The sequence below is a fragment of the Zonotrichia albicollis genome, chromosome 5 (genome assembly GCF_047830755.1).
Source record: "Zonotrichia albicollis isolate bZonAlb1 chromosome 5, bZonAlb1.hap1, whole genome shotgun sequence".
Classification (NCBI taxonomy): domain Eukaryota; kingdom Metazoa; phylum Chordata; class Aves; order Passeriformes; family Passerellidae; genus Zonotrichia; species Zonotrichia albicollis.
The window spans coordinates 30,636,091-30,655,770 of NC_133823.1; the positions used below are offsets into that span (position 1 = coordinate 30,636,091).

Here is a 19,680-nt window from a genome sequence, read left to right on the forward strand (position 1 = left end):
CATGAGACTAAAACACAAAAACAAAACCAAAACAAAGAGAGATCGAAAGAAAACTAAAGTCTATGTCAATTATGAATAAAGTTAAGCAGAAGCAAGAGCTACATAGCTACATAATATTTAATAAAGGCAACTAACAAGTATCAGCCAGATGAGAATATATTTTTCTCAGCACATACCTACAAATGTCCTGAGTGGAGGGGCAGACAGATAACCGAGATTGACTCCTGGGAGCTGTTCCTGTTGTAGGACTGCTTGCCTGTTGAAATAAGTTAGACAGTTTGGAATCTTTGTCCATGAAATACATTGCAGATATTTTACTGCTTTGCCACATGATCACAAAATGAAAACAACTGTTTCTGCTGTTCATAGTGCGCTGTTGAACACATAGAAGCTGGCAAAATACAGGAAGCTTGAACAAAAGTGAAACCAATTTGCGGAACTAAGTACGACTGAAGTGTTTGAGCTCTTATTTGCTCATGACAACTTTTGTCACTGTTTGAGGAAGCAGCTTTCATTTCAGACTGAAATTTGAATTTTCATTTGGCTCTACTGTAAATGTTTGAAGGGAAAATGTCTGATTTTCTTTCGTGCAGTCAACGAACCATGATGATGCCTTTCCAAATCACGTGAAGTGCATCTGCGATACATTTAGTGATGAAGAACCCAAAGCTAACTTAGGTTGAGTGGACTGATGAAACAGCAGGAAGAATAGAGTGTGTTTTAAAAGGTTTTCAAGGCAACCAGATCTTCTAGAAAAGCTGAAAATGTTAAACTGAGATGAGCCAGAAAAATTCAAAGTGCAGGCTGCATCTCTATAGAGCTGATCACATTCTCAAACAGCAGAAGAGATATAAAAATGTTTAGTATGTGACATTTTGCTCTAAGGTTGTTGCTACAAATTGCAGATTCAGTTACCCAATACTTTCACTAAAAACATATTTTGATGGTGTTAGCAGCAAACCATTTCAATCTGCCTTGCTATCAACTGACAGCGGAACTGTATGGAATCCAAATGTAAATCCAAGGCATTGTGATTCTTCAGGATCCTTCACAAGACACAGTATTGTGCGAAGTGGGTTCAATACAAATCACCAAGGCTGTGACCTTCCTGCAGCTGATCAGGGCTGTTGGCTTTTACTATGCAACCCCATCCAGCCCATTGTGATCACCACTTCCAAATGCAGACAAAATACTACAAGCCTCACAATTCCACAAGATCGAGCACCAGATGCAAGGGAAGGATGATCACTAAGAAAGAGTACAAAGCACAAATCAAACAAAGATGTAAAGCCTGTTATCCAAATCTTTTGTAATAGCAAACCAAATTCAGTCAGATAATTGAAATTATTTCTAGCTCAACTTCCACAGACATTTTTGTGGTGTTAAAAAGGTGTTGTAAAATTAGTATTACAAGCAAAATAATTATAAACAGCAAGTACCTGCCAACACTTCTCTTTTAGCCGAGGTTGTCAATATCCATTCTATTTAATGCATACATCTTTTGGAAACATCAGTCACCCCTATGTGGATTTTTGCTTTTACATGGGTACTAGCTGAGACTTAAGAATAGTGCTTTTGCATGAAAACAATCTTCTAGCTCCTGGAATTCAAGTAACCATTTTTACCTGTTGATTAATATTGCAAAAGTACACCAAAACCACCAACAATATTACTAATTCTTTACTTCTAGTTCCATGAATGAAAATCAGATATACAACAACTAAGCCAAAATGAGCAATTAAATTGCTAAATTGACACAATCCTGTGTTGTAGGTTTTTGCCATGTCTGGATTAACCATCAAAGGAGGAACATCAGTGTGTATACATGCAGTGTCATGCTGGAAGAAAAGGACAAGTATCTGTGAGAGAAACTGTATTCCGTATCTCCTCTTCTACAAAAGCAGTATTTCAATTACATGCATTGGGACAGAGTATGAGTGTTTCTTACATACATATTGGAAACATATGTTAGATGCATGGCTGGGTATATAATCTCCTTCCATCTCAGCCTCTGAGATTAGCATTGGGTAATTAGGCATGTCTTAAGCTACTTAATGAGGAAAGATGCAGACATCAGCACCAATAACTAATGTTATTGGGTTACGTGCTGCTGCTGCATGAAGAAACATCCCTCCAGACTAAGCCCCAGTGGAAAGACTGGTGAAGAAACCCAGCCCCGGAGCTGGAGGAATCCTGGATTCATGCCTCATGATGTGCTCATTTCTTTTTTCCCCTCACAGCTCCAGGACTGTTACCATTGCTTCTTTGGGATCTCTGCACTACAGGGGTTTGGCCTGGTGTTAAATGGTGGTCAGGTCAACCCCACACAGTAAAAGGAATTTTTACATCACCTTGCCACAAGCAGTACCCTTTGAAGGGATATGGCAAAGGTGGCCCAGCAGCCATACAGTAGGTCTGCTCAAGTTCAAGAAACTTTCAGCAGCTATTAAAGCAGGAAGCCAACTAGACAGTTCTTAAGAGAGCTGAAATAAAGCCAAAATGAAACAAGCTCCTTGAAAAGCTTTTACACTTACGATTTGGAACTGCAGACCAGCAGAAATCTAATTATTTTAAAATAAAAATTACATTATCAGCTTCACTACTTAAATCTTACATTTCACTTTCAACTGTCAAGAGGTCTGGACTGTTTCAGCCCTGCTCAGTCAAATTTACTTTCTAGTTCCACTGTGCAGGCATGATGCTATGTTTAGTTGTACATAACTCATAGGAAAGTTTATTTCCTTCAAAACCAATTTACATAAATATCTTTTACAAAATGAATGCTTTTTGCTTATTTATCTAAGCCCTATTGGAGCAAACATGACAACTGGCAGGCAAAAAGCCAATGCACCATTTAAGTCTTCAAAAACAAAGCATGACAAGTTATATACAAGATAATTCAGATTCTTACCTGTGATCAAATATAATTAATTAAATTTCTACAACTTTGTAACACAATTTTTAATCTACATTATCTAAATTTATATGCATTTATCTACATTAAATTGGCTTTTCATGGTAAAATCATAGATTCATAGAATTCCAGGCTGGATGGAACCTCAAAGATCACCCATTCTAACCTTTCTTGGCAAAAGCACAGTGTGGACAACATGCCCCATCACCCCATCCAGCTGAATCTTAAAAGTGTTTTCATGGAAAAAAAAAATTAACTGATGGAGCGAATTCTAAAACCAAAAAGGTTAATGCTTCTGATATTAATTTTCTGATGTTGATTTGTGTCCCTCACAGGAAATGGAGCCCTTATTTTGCAAATATGTCCAGTCTTTGTAAATTAAATAGGAGTGGAAGGACCTGCTAATGTCAGGTCTGTCCTTGCTAACACATGTCAAATAAATTTAATAATTCACATCTAGATGAGCAGTTTTTAAGAACCTGTAAATTTCAGCTCAGTTGGACACCTAGTCCCTTTACTTTTTCATCCTACCCTGTTCTGACAGCAGTAATTGTAACTGCTTTCTGCTACCAGCACTGCCTCTAGGTTTACCCCAATTCTTTTGGCAATATTCCCTCTTTGCCATTTCTTTTACAAACCTTACATCTCAAACTGATTTTAAAAATTTAAATAATAGTATCCTTTAAATTCAGTCTGAGAGCAAATACATCTAGAGGGGCATAAAGGGTAGTGTGTTTACAGAGGAAATTGTGTATTTTCAAGGCATATCTGACAAACCAGAACATGATAATTTGAATATATTCTGCTCACGTCTTATCAGTCCAGCTCTTTTGGGAATGCATATGCAGCAGATGTTGGAAACAGTCTCAAGCAGACAGATCTTATTGCTGTAATTGCCATCCCATTGCTATTTTGCTATACAGCACACTGAATATTTTGAGATACTGTATTTAGTCAATAGAAGATCAGACTGATGCCAAGAACTCCAATTCCACCCGGGAGGCTGAATAACAATTATTTTTTTTAATAGTATTCCTTGAATGAATGTCTTCTTCAGACAGGTATATTGCACAGCTCACTGGAATGGGAAAACTAAACAAGCACTGTTCTAATTTTATCATAACAAATTACATCAGTAGCAGAATTAAAAGCGGTAATTCAAAATAAAGCTGTCTCTCAATTAATTTATAAGCAAGGCAGCTCATTTCTCTATGCCATCAGCACAAGGAAGAGGTCTAAAGGAAAATGCCAACTCCAGCTGATCAGGTCTGGCATTTCAAAAAGATTGTTAGGAGAGAGAGATTCCCCAGTCACCACCTTCTGCTGTCTCGGCCAGTTTAGATGAACTCTCTTGTCAAGGATTTGCAATTCAATTAACAGATATGACAGGGCACTCATCCATAATTATTTTTGGTATGTTGGCAGTGTGTTTTTCAAGCAGAATACTGGTAAATATAGAGTTTTCAGGATAAGTGAGATGATAATCACTTACCCAACAAAAAGGCACTTCAGTGTCACACACATGTGTCTGTGTTAGAAAACCAGCAAAGACAGAAACGGGGTACAGAAATAAGTACAACTGGTGAAAACAGTAAAAATTTCAAATCAAGGCTACCTTTACTTAAGTGTTCAGGATCTGGTAGAAGTTTCCAGAAAATAAAATAAAATAAAATTGAAATTAAATTAAAACTAAAATTAAGGTTGAAATGAAATGAAATAAAATAAAATAGGAGGGGGAAAGGTCCTTAGAGGCCATCTATTGCTTAAACTGCATGTTGAAACTAGTGCAAGAACATGAGTCAAGAAGGGATCTGCTTCAGCTTAACAGAAAAGCAGAGTAAAAGCAGATTCCACAAGTGCAAAGAATTACACAGTAAGGGAGTGAAGCTTTAAATTGAAAAACCAGATGATGTAATGGACAGCTTATATAAAATGGCCTCACAGCTATCACCAGAAAGGGTAATGAATCCTCTTGTGTCTCTCTTCTGAACAGAAGCATTTCCAAAAGCTGGTCAACCTAGAACACTGCTGAAGAAGAAAGCTGCAGGCAATTGATGGGTGATAGGGCAGACAGGGAACATGTCTAATGCTTTTATTCCCCTGCTGAGTTTGCTCTAGTAGCAGTGAAGCATCACAGAGTGCTCCAGATCCCACCAGCCATTACAGTTAAAAAGCTGAAACTCTATCCTATTTGAAAAAGAGCACACAAAGGAATGGATCCCTTAGAAGATCAGAGCAGTTTGTCTGGCTTTGAGCTCAGCAGGAGACCCAGTCTGTGTATTTTAATCTGAAAATTTCTGCTTTGTAAACAACATAACATTCTGCAGAAAACATCCACTTTTACAAACTTTTATGTGGACATCTCAGGTCTAAAAAGTTCCAAAACATGATGAAGGTGACCTAAGGTGGGTGTTATTTTACAAGCTTGGTCTTGATGGCATCTACAATTTGTGTGCATGAGTTTGGGAGAGGGGGTTTCTGCACTTTGGTTTGTTTGGCTGTTATGTTTATCTTTTCTTTATTTGTTTCTTCATGATAGAGTTCTTGCTTTGTGCTCATATTTCAAAGTTGTTTTTAATCTGATTGATGTCTTTACAGCAACTGTTACATTAATTACTAACTGAATTTCTGTTAAATTATCTTTCACAGATTTTCTTTTTCAGTAACATATTCCTTGCACAATTCTTCTCTAAACCTTTTCTTTCTCTCCTTTCCTCCTTCCCCTCCTTTCATCTGCCTCTGAAGAGAAGGCATTAAGGAAAAAGTAACACACAAGGAAGGAGCAGAAAAATCCTTCAGATTCTGCCAAACAACATCAGTCAGTACCTTTAAAAGTCAGTGTGATTATGTTATAAAGTGACTTGAAATCTAAAATCAAAATTGCAAATGGCAAATCCATACTATCATTTTAAAAATGAAGCAAATGAGTTATTACACCTTTAACTTGTAAATTCAATCAGCTTGTTTAAATTGTTTTCTCCTGCCTTACTAATCTATGTTAATCTTTAGTTTCAAGGTACAGGTTCAACTAAAAAATCCACTTTTTCTATAGGCATAGAAGCACTGCTAGCTAAGCTTTGAATTATCAGATGGATTATAGTATATATAAGTATATACTATATAGTATATATAAGAATATACTATGGATTGTAGCATATATAAGACTTTGCTATAGATTATAGCAAAGTCTTTGTATCATAGCCACACAGTATTTTTCATTCATGAGTCTCTTCAAGGATGCATCTTTCTAGTCACTATCACTTTCTTAATAAAAATGTTTCATATTTCTTAAAAAAATTACAGGTAATTGGAAGAAAGGATGTACCAGGTTTTATAAAAAAGGTGCAGAGCCATGAGATCAGCAGCTTTTGACTGTCTAGAGGGAGCTAAATGGAAATTTAGCCTATAGGAAAGGTGAAGCACAAAACCTGCATTTTCTTAGTTACTGGATTTTGCGGCACTTTATGTCTAAAGGTAGGCAGTACTCAGAGAACCATTTAGAATGTCTGTTCCAAAGAGGGCATCTGCTTTCACACATCCCTCTATCTGCAAGACTGAAACCCTCAAAACATTCCTATAAGCTAAACAGCTTTCACTCAGATGACATTGCTGCCATGCCCTCACAAGTGCATGTGAGTGCACACACCCACCATGTTCCTCCTTGGGTCTGGTGGACTGTGCAAGACTGGATGAAATCCCATCTGTGAGGATACCATTCTTATGCTTGAAAAACCTCATTCTGGTGTGTATTTGATGTCTATTTATTCCAGCCCTAAGGGAGGAGAGAAGCCTAAATGTGCCCAAGCAAAAGAGTTGTAGTAAGAATATTGAAATGACTAAACCAAAAGAAGTGAAACCATGAGAATGCATCATGGTGAAAAACAAGAGATATTGTGTTTTTCTGAAGTGCAATAAACATAAAACTGCATGACTCCCCTAATTTTTTACCACTGCATAAACAAAGTTTGCTTAACTGAATTTGTTTTTAAGACAAATACGCAAAATGTGCTTCTGAGTGCCATGGTGAAAAAACAAATGCCATGCAAAGATTTCCAGAGTATATATGTAACAGGTATGTTACAGATCATAACTACTATTTATAATTATGGAAGTAATTAATTATATATAATAAGCATATGCAGTGACTTGCATACTCCGTTTACTAAAAACAAATCAAAGCTGCATCTGTATGATATTGGCTATCACAGGATAGGACTGAATTCTGTGATAACAGAAATTAAAATTATATATGGGCATTATACACTGAGTGAGCTTGTATGAAAACATAAAAACTGTGGCACAACACATTCCACACATATATGCAGTTTTATCTGAACGTGTCAAGCTGTGAACTATTTTCTGTTGGTTGTCCCCATGTATTTAATACCATCATATAGGCATGCAATTTCATTCAGTTCAATTTTCAGGCAGACTTAGGTAAATTCTGCTGCCATGCCTTTTGTTAAGCTTATTGTAAACAAAGAATAAATTGTATGGACAAACCATAAAGCATTCTCTATACATGGAAATCAAACATTCGTATCTAGGAGTTTTAAAAAAAACAGCTACTATGCAATGGATCTACTTCTAGTCTTTGGTTTTCTGCCTTTTTTTTGTGTTCAAAATGAATTCTGTTCTGATGAAGAAAATCTTTTCACTAACTTGTTTACTTTGCACTGTTGTTTTCAATAAATGAGAGCTAAGTGCTAGGTTAGTCTTCAGCTTTCATAAAAATGATTCTGTTTATGAGCAAGAAGAATGATTTGATGACTAATGTAACATTTATACTCGCATTTTAATGCCAGCTTTGTATACATCATATTATCTACTGTAAAAGCACTTATGAAGGCTGACATTTTATGCTTTACAAGAGCAAGGACGTTTTTCTTGATTTGTTTTCTTTTTTGAAAGCCCTAAGTTTTCCCTCAGCTACTCATTACAGTAATCTAGAACATACACTTGGAAGATATGGAGCTTTGTGGTTCCTTGAAATAAAGCAGCCACCAACCTGGAAGAGAATTTTCACTTGTGATTAGCATGAAATTGGCAAAGAACAGTAAGAACTATGGATCAACTTGGAGCATTGTAGCTGCCTGTAGCAAAGCATAAGGCATCACACAAGTGGTCTTTAGGATTCAGTCATGAAACAGATCATCTTGGAAATGCTGCAATCCTAGTTCTGGCAAACAAAGTCCATGGTAAGAACTTCTTTCAAAAGAACACTGAAGTTCCTTTGGGTTTTTTTCACCATGAAACCTACCAGGAGATATTATGTGCTCTCTGTTGGTGTCACTGCCTTAGACACAGTGATGTTTGGCCACTACAAACACTTACAGTGCATAATAGTGAGTTCTGCTTCAAGCTGGGTAAACCATCCAAATTGCAACATAGGTCTCTTCATACAATCACCTCATATACAGAGAGGATGAAATAGCTGAGAATATCAAAACCCATTTAAAAGATTATTCAATTTTAATGGAAGAGATTAAATGGTAATTTATAACTATTATAAATATTGTATTACTTACTACTATTATACTATTACTGTTATTATTATAAATAGTACAGAATTTGATGCCCAGTTTGGGAATTTTCTTTCAAAGTCACAAACTGAGTGATTCAAATCAACAATCAATACATTAGAAGCAATAAATTTTTCATCTAGATTAGCATCCTGGTGCCTTCTGGTTTTCATTTGTATCTTATTGAGAGGAACCTCACTAAACAAAAGAAATCATAAATTGCTAACATAGAGTAAAAACAATTATTTCCTTCTTTCTTTCCCCTATTGCTATTCATATTCTAAATTAGACATGTGAATATTATCACACAGAATAGTCCAAAACAAGCACCTTACTTCCTGATGTAACTCGACAGTGTTTTATTAGATGGAAGCTTCAGAGACTTGTAAATAAAAAGTGTTCTAACACCTGCTCCAGGCTTTTGAGAAGTAATTGAGGCAAATCAAAATTCAGGCAATTTGCTCCAAGCCTGATTTTCTCCGTACTGAAAAATAAGCCCAAGGTTCCCATCAGAGAATTTTATATCTTGCTGCTGAGATACTATCCTTCTCTAATGAGCTCTTGAATCATAATTAACATACAGAAAGATAATTACAGTGTTTTAGAAACATTTCTTCCAGAAAGCATTTTAACATAACCAGGCAGCCTCAGAAATACATATAGAGCATAAAGGCTACAGACTGTAACTCAGACACAAAATTTGTTCCACTGGCTAACCACAACAGAAAACAATGAATCCACCAGATCCTTCTCTGACTACCCTTCCTCTTAAATTATACATCTATTTAGGAAGACAAAAGAATTTTAATGAAAGAAGTTACAGTGCACAGAAAACTAAGCAATGGCAAATAGGTAATGATCACGATCAAGTTTTTAATTTACCTAAATTTTAAACACATGCAGATAGGATAACAGCAATCCAGAACATTGCACAATACTATCTCTTACAAAGAATAATTAAGTTCCTTCTGCTGCCAGCAACAGAAGAAATAGGTGCGAAAAAAGTCTAATGCTTAAAAATATAGTAATAATTTAAAATCATGACAGCTGGTTCATAACTCACTTTTCCAAGTGTTTCATATTTTTCTTTATGTGTACAGTTTTCTTTATGTAGACAGGTTTTGAAAGCCATAACTACTCACTTGGGCTACACTTTGTCAATACAAGATAATGTGAAATACAGAAAATTCAAAATATGAGCTAATAATCTAGTTATTAAATTATTAATCATATCTAATTAAGTGCTAGCAGGGCAGAATGCAAAAAGATTGTTTATTTATTTATTGATTGCACAGGAAAAATCTAGGTTATTACCAGAAGTGCAGCAAAAATTAGGCACTGATACATTTTCCTAATTGTCTCTGATTCGGAAACTATCAAAAGCTGTTGCTTTTGGAGTTTCAAGGCAGTTTTCTTGACATAAATAAATAAAAAGCTGAGGTGAATGAAGAAATTCTTAGGTTGCTGTTCACTGAAGAGAGCCACAGCTGTCAGTCAAATATTTTAAGTTTTGTTCTTTCATTTGCCGTAAATAGTCTGTCACTGAAATCCTTGCCAGAAAATTACACGCAATAAGAAAAGTCCTTGCAACATGCTAAACTTCTACGCTCTCAGCATTTAGCATTGCAAAAGTGAATGGTAAAATTGAGGTTGATTTCCACATACACACACATTCACCCATCTTGGGAATGTTTGATTGTAAAATCTCTTGACTGAATAGATATATACTAACCAGTATCTGTCAAATACCAAATCAAAACCATTCCTTCTCATTATAACTAGATAAAACATCTTCAGTGTTCAACAATTCAGTTTAATCTGTAATACCATAAAATTCAGACTTAAAATTCATGTACCTAGCATGCAAAATTGCCCAAGCATACACGGCAAACCTCAGGTGTCCTCTCCAAATAAACAATTTAAGAGCATTATGAAAGATGAATCTGCATTTACAGAATCTATGCTTTATTTCATTTCACAAATAGCTAAGTACAAAATCCAGTGGTATCTGCTCTGGGGGAGGAGCTCTACATCCAGCTAAGGGTGGAACACGCAAATTAAAATATAATTCCATTTGACCCTTTTTAACTTACACATACAGGCAAATGAAAACAGTCCAAGACAGTGTTTTGATGACACTAATTCATAGCTTTACATAAAGACTATCTAATTTTTCTGCCCATTGAAATTTTTGTTGCGTGCAAGATCTGACATTGCACAGAACTCAGATCTTGCCTTTGGCATGCAGTTTGTCTGGCCTAGAAGCTTTCACCCTTGTTTTGAGGTGGAGTATTTTTTACTGTCACTTTCTGCCATGCAATATTAACCTGCAAAGTCAGGTGTTTGCTTTTCTATGTATACACACACATATAAAAACCTAGTTTAGAAAAAAGCATTTTAAGTCAGACAACAAACAAAACTGGAATTCCAATCAAATGGCTTTCAGCATTTGAAAAACTTTACTGGCAGGTAGCTTCAGAAAAAAAAATTGATTCAAAACAATGCATGATGCTATACATCAGAAAAAGATAAAGTGCATGACTGAAAAATTGGGATTTTAGCTTGCAACTAAAACTAGAGCAAATATCACTTTCTAATAAGCAACTATACTGATTTCTGCAGAAATCCCTTCAAAATACACATTAGTCACTGGCATGTTTCTCATGTCAGTGAATATATTTATGCTTTGCCACAGGGCAACCCATGCACCTGTCTTCAAAAAGAGCAGAGAAAGTAATATCAATTCATAATAGATTTACAGTAACTATTGCTAGATACACACATTTAAAAATAGTAATTAAAATAATTAATACAATTCCCAATGATAGAGTTTGTAAGTATATATCTATATATCTATATGATTTCTAAGGACAGGCAGTTAACCCAGAAGAGTTTCAGCCATATCCTACAGCAGGCTGGATATAGTCTACTTCTTTTTCCCTTCTAAATGTAAGAGAGCAGAACCTCACATGGAACTAGCATTTTAACTTAAAATCACAGTTGGGGTTTGCTGTAATTTTTTTTTGTTTTCTGCTCTGAGAAGAAAAAAGTTTTGCAGTGGGCACCCCAAAGACAAAAATATTTTGTGAAGAGGTTTAAGGATACAGTGCTTGCCCTAAATGCAAAATATTTAAAACCAAACATAATACGTGGCAGATGTTAGGCCTGGATTAAAAAAAAAAAATTAGTTTTATCTTTTGCCTCCTGTACATCCCGGCATTTTGGCATAAATTTCAGCCACATCTGAACCAAAAATACAGAGAAAAGGGGGTTAAAACCAAAGAAGTTCAGTAAAAATCACATTTGGCCTTTCCTAAAGTTTGCCTTCTCTTTCCTAAAAAGCAAAAATTATCTAGATGTAAAGTCCTGGCTTCAGTGAACCATATATCCCTGTAAAAGGAATTCAGAATTCAGCCTGAAATGAACACAGATTTATAGCTTTGCATATTACACCTGTAATTATTTGGGTAGGGCAGGAGGAGAAAAAGACAACAGTAATTTTATTTTAAGCTGAAGTGCTAAGGTAACATTAAACACTTGGGAAAAAGAGGCGAAAAAAAAGGGTATTAATTTATTTGCTTAGTATTGTTATTACATATTTTACAGTAATGACCAATAGTATGATGGAGTTTACAGGATAACCATAATGTTCTGCAGCAAAACTTAAAATCTGATTCCTATGAATAAATAAAATACTACATAATGAATATAATGGATTAAAGTACTGTTTTATATTTAATTACCTAGTTTTCTTTAAATTCCAGAAAAGAAAATAGAATTCACATACCTTTGAAATATTACTTGATCGACTTGTGGAACGCCCTGGGGATTTTTCATTCTGGAAAACAAAATTAAAAGATGAAAAAATTTTATGTAATTTGGATTTTACCTAATCTTTTCTGTGACTGTGACTGCACAGAGGTTCTCTGTTTTTCTTCAGTTTGGCTACTAACTGCACAATGGAAGACAGTTCAAGAAAGAAACCATCACAATAGTCTTGTAAATTCCATGAATAAAAGTTTTTCTAAGGTTCTGTAAGAAGTTAATGCCAGCATCTAATTACTGTTGGTTTATTTTAGAGTTTTTCAGAAAAAACATTTTGAGTCAAAGCTTAAGGAATCATCAGAGCTTCTCATGAAAACTGGTACTTCAGTATGAAAACAACTGTTCAATGACAAAAATTTCCCAGTTACACTGAACATACGCCTGCATGAAAAAAAAGTAGAATTTATTCTTTAGGCAAATTAGCAGTACTAGATGACTTCCTGGACAGATATGTTCTGAGAAAAACAAATTGTGATCATGCAGAGATGCAGTTCAGTTCAACATCTACTCCTCCATCCCCTCTCACTCCTGCAAACAACACACACACAAACCACCACTGCAGGCTGAAGTGCATGAATAAAGTGTACAGCAAAGAACTACATTTCCACAGCACATGGTTGTTGTGGGTTTTTCTTTAGCAACCCAAAGGAGGGAGTGGAGAAGGGGTTAAAAAATTTCTTCAGTATTTACACTTCCCTGGCAATTGATTCAGCTTCATTTACACCGAAAAGGTAAGACATTTCAGAAACAGGGCTCATCCTCTTAGTAAATCCATGCATCTTAAGAGAATCATGAAAATATTTTTCTCAGCACTTGAGGATGTAGGTTCAAACACTCAAGTGAAACATTCACATCACTCATCAAGCCTGATTTTTACCCAGGAGGAGCTGAACTAGGTATCATGTGCCTAAGTCTGTCAGATAACCTGCTTGGAGGAGCAGGGTGACAAAACCCAAAGCAGAGCTTTTGCTTCTGCAGCTTTATTTGCAATTCATGCATCATGCAAACACATACATGCACGCATGTCCACAAGAGGCTTTCAACTTGACTATTACCCATCTCTCCTCAACATGTATTCAATTAAACAACACAAAAATACTGAAGGTGCCAGCTACCAAAGACTCAATTTCCTCCTCAATTAATCCGTGTCTAGTCTACAAATTAGTACTTCCCCAAGACTTTTGGCACAGAACAGTTTTCTATTGGCAAAAATGACCAAAAAGAAACATCAGGCAACTCATCAGCCAGCATCTAGAAAAAAAACCCTCCACTTTTATTTGTCATTTTTGTAGTAAAAAAGCCACTTTGCTCTCAACCCCAGTAAGCACATCCATACAAAAAAATAGTTTTAAAACTACGTGCATCATATACCTATGTATCTTACTTCCTCCAAACTTTAGGTGGCTTATGTTTTTATTCCCTCAGTGCCATCACATTTTTTTGGACTGCAAACATAAATATCCTGAATTATTTCTCTTTCTACTTTATCTTCAAAACACTAAGTAGCACAATGGAAACTTGTCATCAAAACCAATGCTGAGTTCCTTGACCACAGAGCACTCTACATTTTATTCGATCAGAGAAACTAAATCTCAGGACTTAACAACCTTCAGGTTTGTTTGTCCCTCTTTTTTTTTTTTTTTTTTTTCTTAAAGAACAATTTAGAAAAAATAAATTCTTCAAGGTATGCATTCATTTCTAACATTTTGTCCTTGAGGCTGGGCCCAGTTTGAACAAGGATGTGGAGTAGATGATCCTTCCTGACCTGAAGTATCCTGTGATTCAAATATTACTTCTGTGGTATATTATACACTGTATCTTTGGCAATAAATTCATAATTGCTTATCCTTTCTCAATGACATTAAATGTATGCAGTTCTGAATGTCTGCATTTATATCCATAGAAAATACACTTTGGATATTCTGGGTACATCATTTAGAGTAGCTCTGCTTTGACCTCAAAAAAATAGAAGTTACGGACCCATGAAATTAGTTCCCATTTTGTGGTTAGAAATTATGAACAGGGATCACAGCTGAGAAACTCCCTACTAAAAGCATGCAGCCTTTATTGTCCATCCCTTGGACTAAAAAACACATTGTATTCTCTGACAGCATAGTGAACCCTGGAACTCTAACTTCTTTTCTTTCAACAATCCATCATTCAAGATTCATTTTCAAAATCTGTTTCTTGACTACAGCTCTCTCTCCAGATTTTTTACATGATTCATTCTTCTCTCTGGCACATTATCTCCTTCGCTTGGGATACAACAAGATTCTGACTCTCCAACTGAAAATTCACAGCATCCACAGTCTGCAAAGTACTGCTCACACACGGAATCGTCTAAACTGAGACAAAGAGTGCTGTCTCAACAGTTTTTTGGAAAAAAAAAAGAAATAAATTTAATCATCATTACTAGGTTCAGGCATTTCAAGGTGATTTATCATGAAAACCACAATATAAATAGAACAAAAAGTGTTGCACTAAATTACAGCACATAAATCAAATACAGAATTCCTCATTGAAGTTCCTATTCAACTTGCACAACTATTCACACAACAAAAGAACAGAATAGGAAAGTTATGGCAAAATCACTTTTGAAACGTGTCATTAAAGAGTTTCTGTGTGCTTCTGTTTTAATGATTTATGTTTACAAAGAACTCACATTGTTAAGAATAATTGATTTTTGTTATAACTTGGTGAAGAGGAAATGCAGAATGCTTTCCCTACAAGCTTGTTAAACGGTAATATTTTTTTTTTTTTTGCAAAGATTCAATATTAATTTACATTTTAAAAGTTAACAACGAAACATAGAACATGCTGAGTTGGAAGGGACCCACAAGGATCATCAAGCCCACCTCCTGGACCAGCACAGGGCATCCCAAGAGTCACACCATGAGCCTGACAGCATTGTCTAAACGCTTCTTGAGCTCTGCCAGGCTGGTGCTGTGACCACTTCCCTGGGGAGCTGTTGCAGTGCCTGATCACCCTCTGGTGAGGAACCTTCTCCTGATACTGAACCCAAACCTCCCCTGGCACAGCTTCAGGCCATTCCCTCAGGTCCTGCCACTGTCACCACAGAGAGTGATCAGTGCCTGCCCCTCCTGAGCCCCTCATGAGGGAGCTGTAACTGCAATGGGGTCTCCCCTCAGTCTCCTCCAGGCTGAACAGGCCAAGCGACCTCAGCCACTCCCCATATGGTTTCTCCTCAAGGCCTTCACCATCCTTGACGCTCTCCTTTGGACACTCTCTAATGCCTTAGTATCTTTTTTACACTGCAGTCCCCAAAACTGCACACAGGACTCAAGGTGAGGCCACAGCACTGCACAGTAGAGGAAAGAAATAACCAAAGGTTTTAACCAAAGACCAAAGATATTCAAATATTTATACATATTTTTGTGCATCAAGGAAATCAGATTCAATTTCCTTAATCTTTGAATCAGATTATTTCAAAGAAAATAGCATTCACCTTTTAGAATTACACATCTCAGCAGGAATTATTTACTGTCTGTAAAGAGCATTTTTCATTTCTGGGACTGAGTTTTCTAAATTCACATACATACACAGTCCTGGCCCTTAAGCAAAGTGAAAACAAGATATTCAGAGACATTTCTCAATAAATTCTTAAACTGTGTTTTCATCCAGTCAACAAAATAGCAAAACAGCTCCTCCCAAGACCCCTCCTGGACAGGCACCAGCTTTTTGGGTTGTCTTATATATGAAGACCACACTGAAATGCCTCTCCTTATTACCAGATCTCCTGTACCACCAATAGCTCATCTCTTCTACCCTAGGCTACAGCCTGCAAACACTTGTCAGGTATCTTTTCTAAAATGTTTTGGCATAAAAATAAGTTCCTCCAACTATTCTACTTGGACATCAAGAAATATCAGTTTGTGTTTGTAAATTTCCTAAGAATTAGGTTTTACCAAGATCACTTCTAAGGAAATAATTAAAAATGTAATTCAGCCTTCAATATAAATTCTGGGAGGAAGACAAAGAAGAAATAACACCACAAAATTTCAGATTATGACATCTTCATGCAAGTGCTTTGGGAGGAATTTTCCATATACCTGTCCCACCATATAAAAACAAAAAAATCTGTATGCAAATAGTAGTTAAAATAATTAAAAATAAGTGCAAAATCTGTTTTTTCACAATAGTAAACTATCTCCCAAAACTTCATTTCAACCTAAAACTCAGTTTTTGAAGTGACATTATTTTCAGGGACCTTCTAAACCAATTAAACTTTCTAATACTTAGATACAGCTTCTTCTTCTTTCTTTTTATTTGCAAATGTGACTTGCACTGCTTACAAACACATTTTTGTTTTTAAAGTCAGAGAATAAAACCCTGACTGGGCAGAGGAAGAGGTTAGTAATAACAAATCTCTAAAATACTGCTGTGAACAGTTCAGGCTCTCATTATAAAGAGGAAAGTAGGAAATTAGCTCGTTGCTTTCTGGCTCATATATAAATATTCATACGCACAGCTAACAATTTTAAGTCTTGCTGGGCAGCACAGCACATTTAAAACTAATCCATTTGTCTGCTTTCTTTCCTTAGCTGCCCCTTGTTTTGCTCTGGCTATGAGGATCACTGGGGCTGACCCAAGCACCTTGCTAATGAATTGCACTTCATCTCCCTGAAGTGAGCACGAAAGCATCAAGAATTAATCAGAATATCTCAGTTCACAGGAGAATCTTAAGCAACCGCTTTTGTCACACAAATAAAACCAAACCACCTCCCAAAAAACTCCTTTTACAAAATATTTTGTCTTAGTTTTATTTTTGTGAACTCTAATCTTTGCATCCCAGCAGTGCCAAGTGCTGCCTCACATATCTGTACACAGCCCTCAGCCTTGGAGTTCCACACATGACTGCAATGACAGATATCCATCATGCCACAACGCGTTACAAAAATAAATGCCTCCTAAATGTAAGTGCAACACAGGGCAAACAAACCGTTTTGCCTGCCTGAAGTGCCTTTCCACATGGTAGCCCCTCACTGGATCTGCACAGGAGCCTCTTCTCAGCACCTTTTCACTTCTAGAATTCTGAGTAGAAATTGCTTTCCCTTTATGACCTGAGCCATCACATATGTAGATGATCTTAAGTAGTAACATCAGTTGCTGAAAGAGCAGAAGCTGACATTATTAAAACTGATGTATGGACTGGATACAATTATTTCAGTATCTCAACATGAAAATGAAATGAAAAAATCACAAACCAGGCAACATTTGCTTTAACTGTTAAACAAAAACACCAATGGCCATAATTATCTAAGACATAAACACACTGTAATTACTGGGCATCATGCATAATTTTACTGGATCCCAGAATTTTTTCAATATGACAGAACTGCTAGATTCAAAATCCCAAGTGACAGGAAAAAAAGCTCACTGTGAATATTAAAGACTGTGCTACAGATGCAACCTTTAATTAAAATAACAAAGTACAGACAACAGTAACTATTAATTAAAATAAAATATCAACAAAACACACAGAATACAACCATTTGTATTATTCATATATACTGCATCACATATATATAAATAAAACATCTAAAAAGAAATAACTATCTCTTGATCTATTTGTATGAATTGATGTGTAAATGTAGTTACTGTCTACTAGTTCTCTGCTACTGCAAACAGCCAGAGCCAGGATAACACTGTCTCCCACGGTGTGGCTATTGCTACATTACTAAAAAACTACTTCAGTTTCTCCTGTTGGGGGTCTATGTTTTTAAACCAAATACAAGCACAATACTGTTCCTTTAAAATTATTTATGCCAAGCAGGTAATGGCAATGTTACTACTGACAGAGCATATACCCTGCCTCTTGGTCAGCTTGGACTTGGACAGTCTTTCTCCATAGGAAAGAAGAGGAGGAAAAATCAGCTGCTGGTGATAACATCGTAACAATTTCAGAGTAACTGACAATTCCTAAACAGGTTTGATGTGGGGAATTTATGTCCTGAAAGGAAGTCAAAGCCGATGTTAGCTCTAAAATAATACTGAGAAAAAAGGCTATCATCAGCTGACAGTTACCTTTTATTTTTAATGCAATTATTCTCTGTGCTGCTACATATTTTATCTATATTTTCATATATTCAACAGTCAGACATATAATTCTTCTTATAAGTGAATCATACCAATAAATCACCAAGTATAAAATTATTAGTAGTCAAATCTATATTTGAAAATGTAAGAAAATCTATCTCCCTTATTTGTAAAAAAATTACTAGCTTATTCTAAGACATTTTAACTTCACTAAGAAGTTCAACATTAATGTCAAATCACCTACAAAGTCACTAGGGGAAAGGCAGGAGAAGATGAAGCTAAACAGGCTGAAGGTCTCTGTTGTAAAGCACAACTGTGCAAAACCAGCTAATTATCACAAAAAGGGTTCTGAGGATGCTGAAGCATTTCAAAATGCCACTCTGTCTGTCATCTGTGGAAAGTGACTACATATTCCAGTGTGACATAAAAAAATTAGTTTAATTACCTTAGAAGTTGTATATTTGCCACATTTATATATGGGTATATATGGGTAGGAGAGTACACAGCAATGATCAAGGAACCTATCTCTTCATGGCCTACTGGGTAACTTTACTTCAGAATAATGTACAGGTGCTTTACTTCTCTTAGGCCCTGTGCAACTAAGAAATCCCTGTTGTCAAATTTGAAGCCCATAAGACCATAAAAATTCTACATTGGTACTTCCACTGTAATAAGGCTTGGAGTTAAAGCTTTTAGGAAGTTATCCTCTTTTTTAGCATTTTATCCTCTAAACAAAAATCTACAATGCCACCAACTACATGGCACAGACATATTGCTGTGCTACTTATGGCTGCCTCTTGCCCTGGTATCTCTAGTGTGCTGGCTTCCTATCTCCATGTCAGTCTCAGTGTGCTGGGTTTTTTTCAGGGAAAGCTGCTAATGAGCATGATAAATATATCAGAATCTGATCCACCATCTTTTTGAGTTGAAAATGCTAACCACACTTTAATGAGGCTCAGGGCACTTTCCATCACAGGCCAAGATGAGTCAATAGCATGCTTCCTGTTAAGGCTTTCATAGTGATGCTTTTACCTGCAATTACACACATATCTTCCATGTTTCAGCATTCAGTTACTTTCTCTATGTTGCACAGATATCCAAGGTCAAAGCTGTTTTCAAATGGGAACAAACGCACCATTACAAAAAAAAAAAAAAAAAACCAAAAAAACACCAAAAAAACGCAGCAATGAATCAGCCTTGAAACAAAGCACAGGCATGCACAGAATGCAGTCAGAAAACACTATGCTAAACACTCACCTGACGTCAGTGAAATCCCTTTCTCAGATCACAAAAAGGGCCAAATTTTAATTTGTTCTGCCACATGTAGCAAAAATGAAAAGTTCCTAGAAATCCTAGCCAAAA

At 36.0% G+C, this 19,680-nt stretch overlaps 1 protein-coding gene across 9 annotated transcripts in view; it reads right to left on the reverse strand.

The window, feature by feature from the left end:
* The window catches only part of MARCHF1 (E3 ubiquitin-protein ligase MARCHF1), a 224,396-nt gene that overhangs the window by 31,601 nt on the left and 173,115 nt on the right, over positions 1–19,680 (reverse strand). For 8 of the 9 annotated variants that reach the window (XM_074541200.1, XM_074541201.1, XM_014266550.3 and 5 more), the window contains 2 exons: positions 12,224–12,274; positions 177–256 (listed from right to left, as the gene is read on the reverse strand). In XM_074541200.1, the coding sequence (XP_074397301.1) occupies positions 177–256; positions 12,224–12,274 (131 nt within the window). The remainder of the gene's footprint in view (positions 1–176; positions 257–12,223; positions 12,275–19,680) is intronic. The other variant, XM_074541202.1, reaches the window with a different exon arrangement.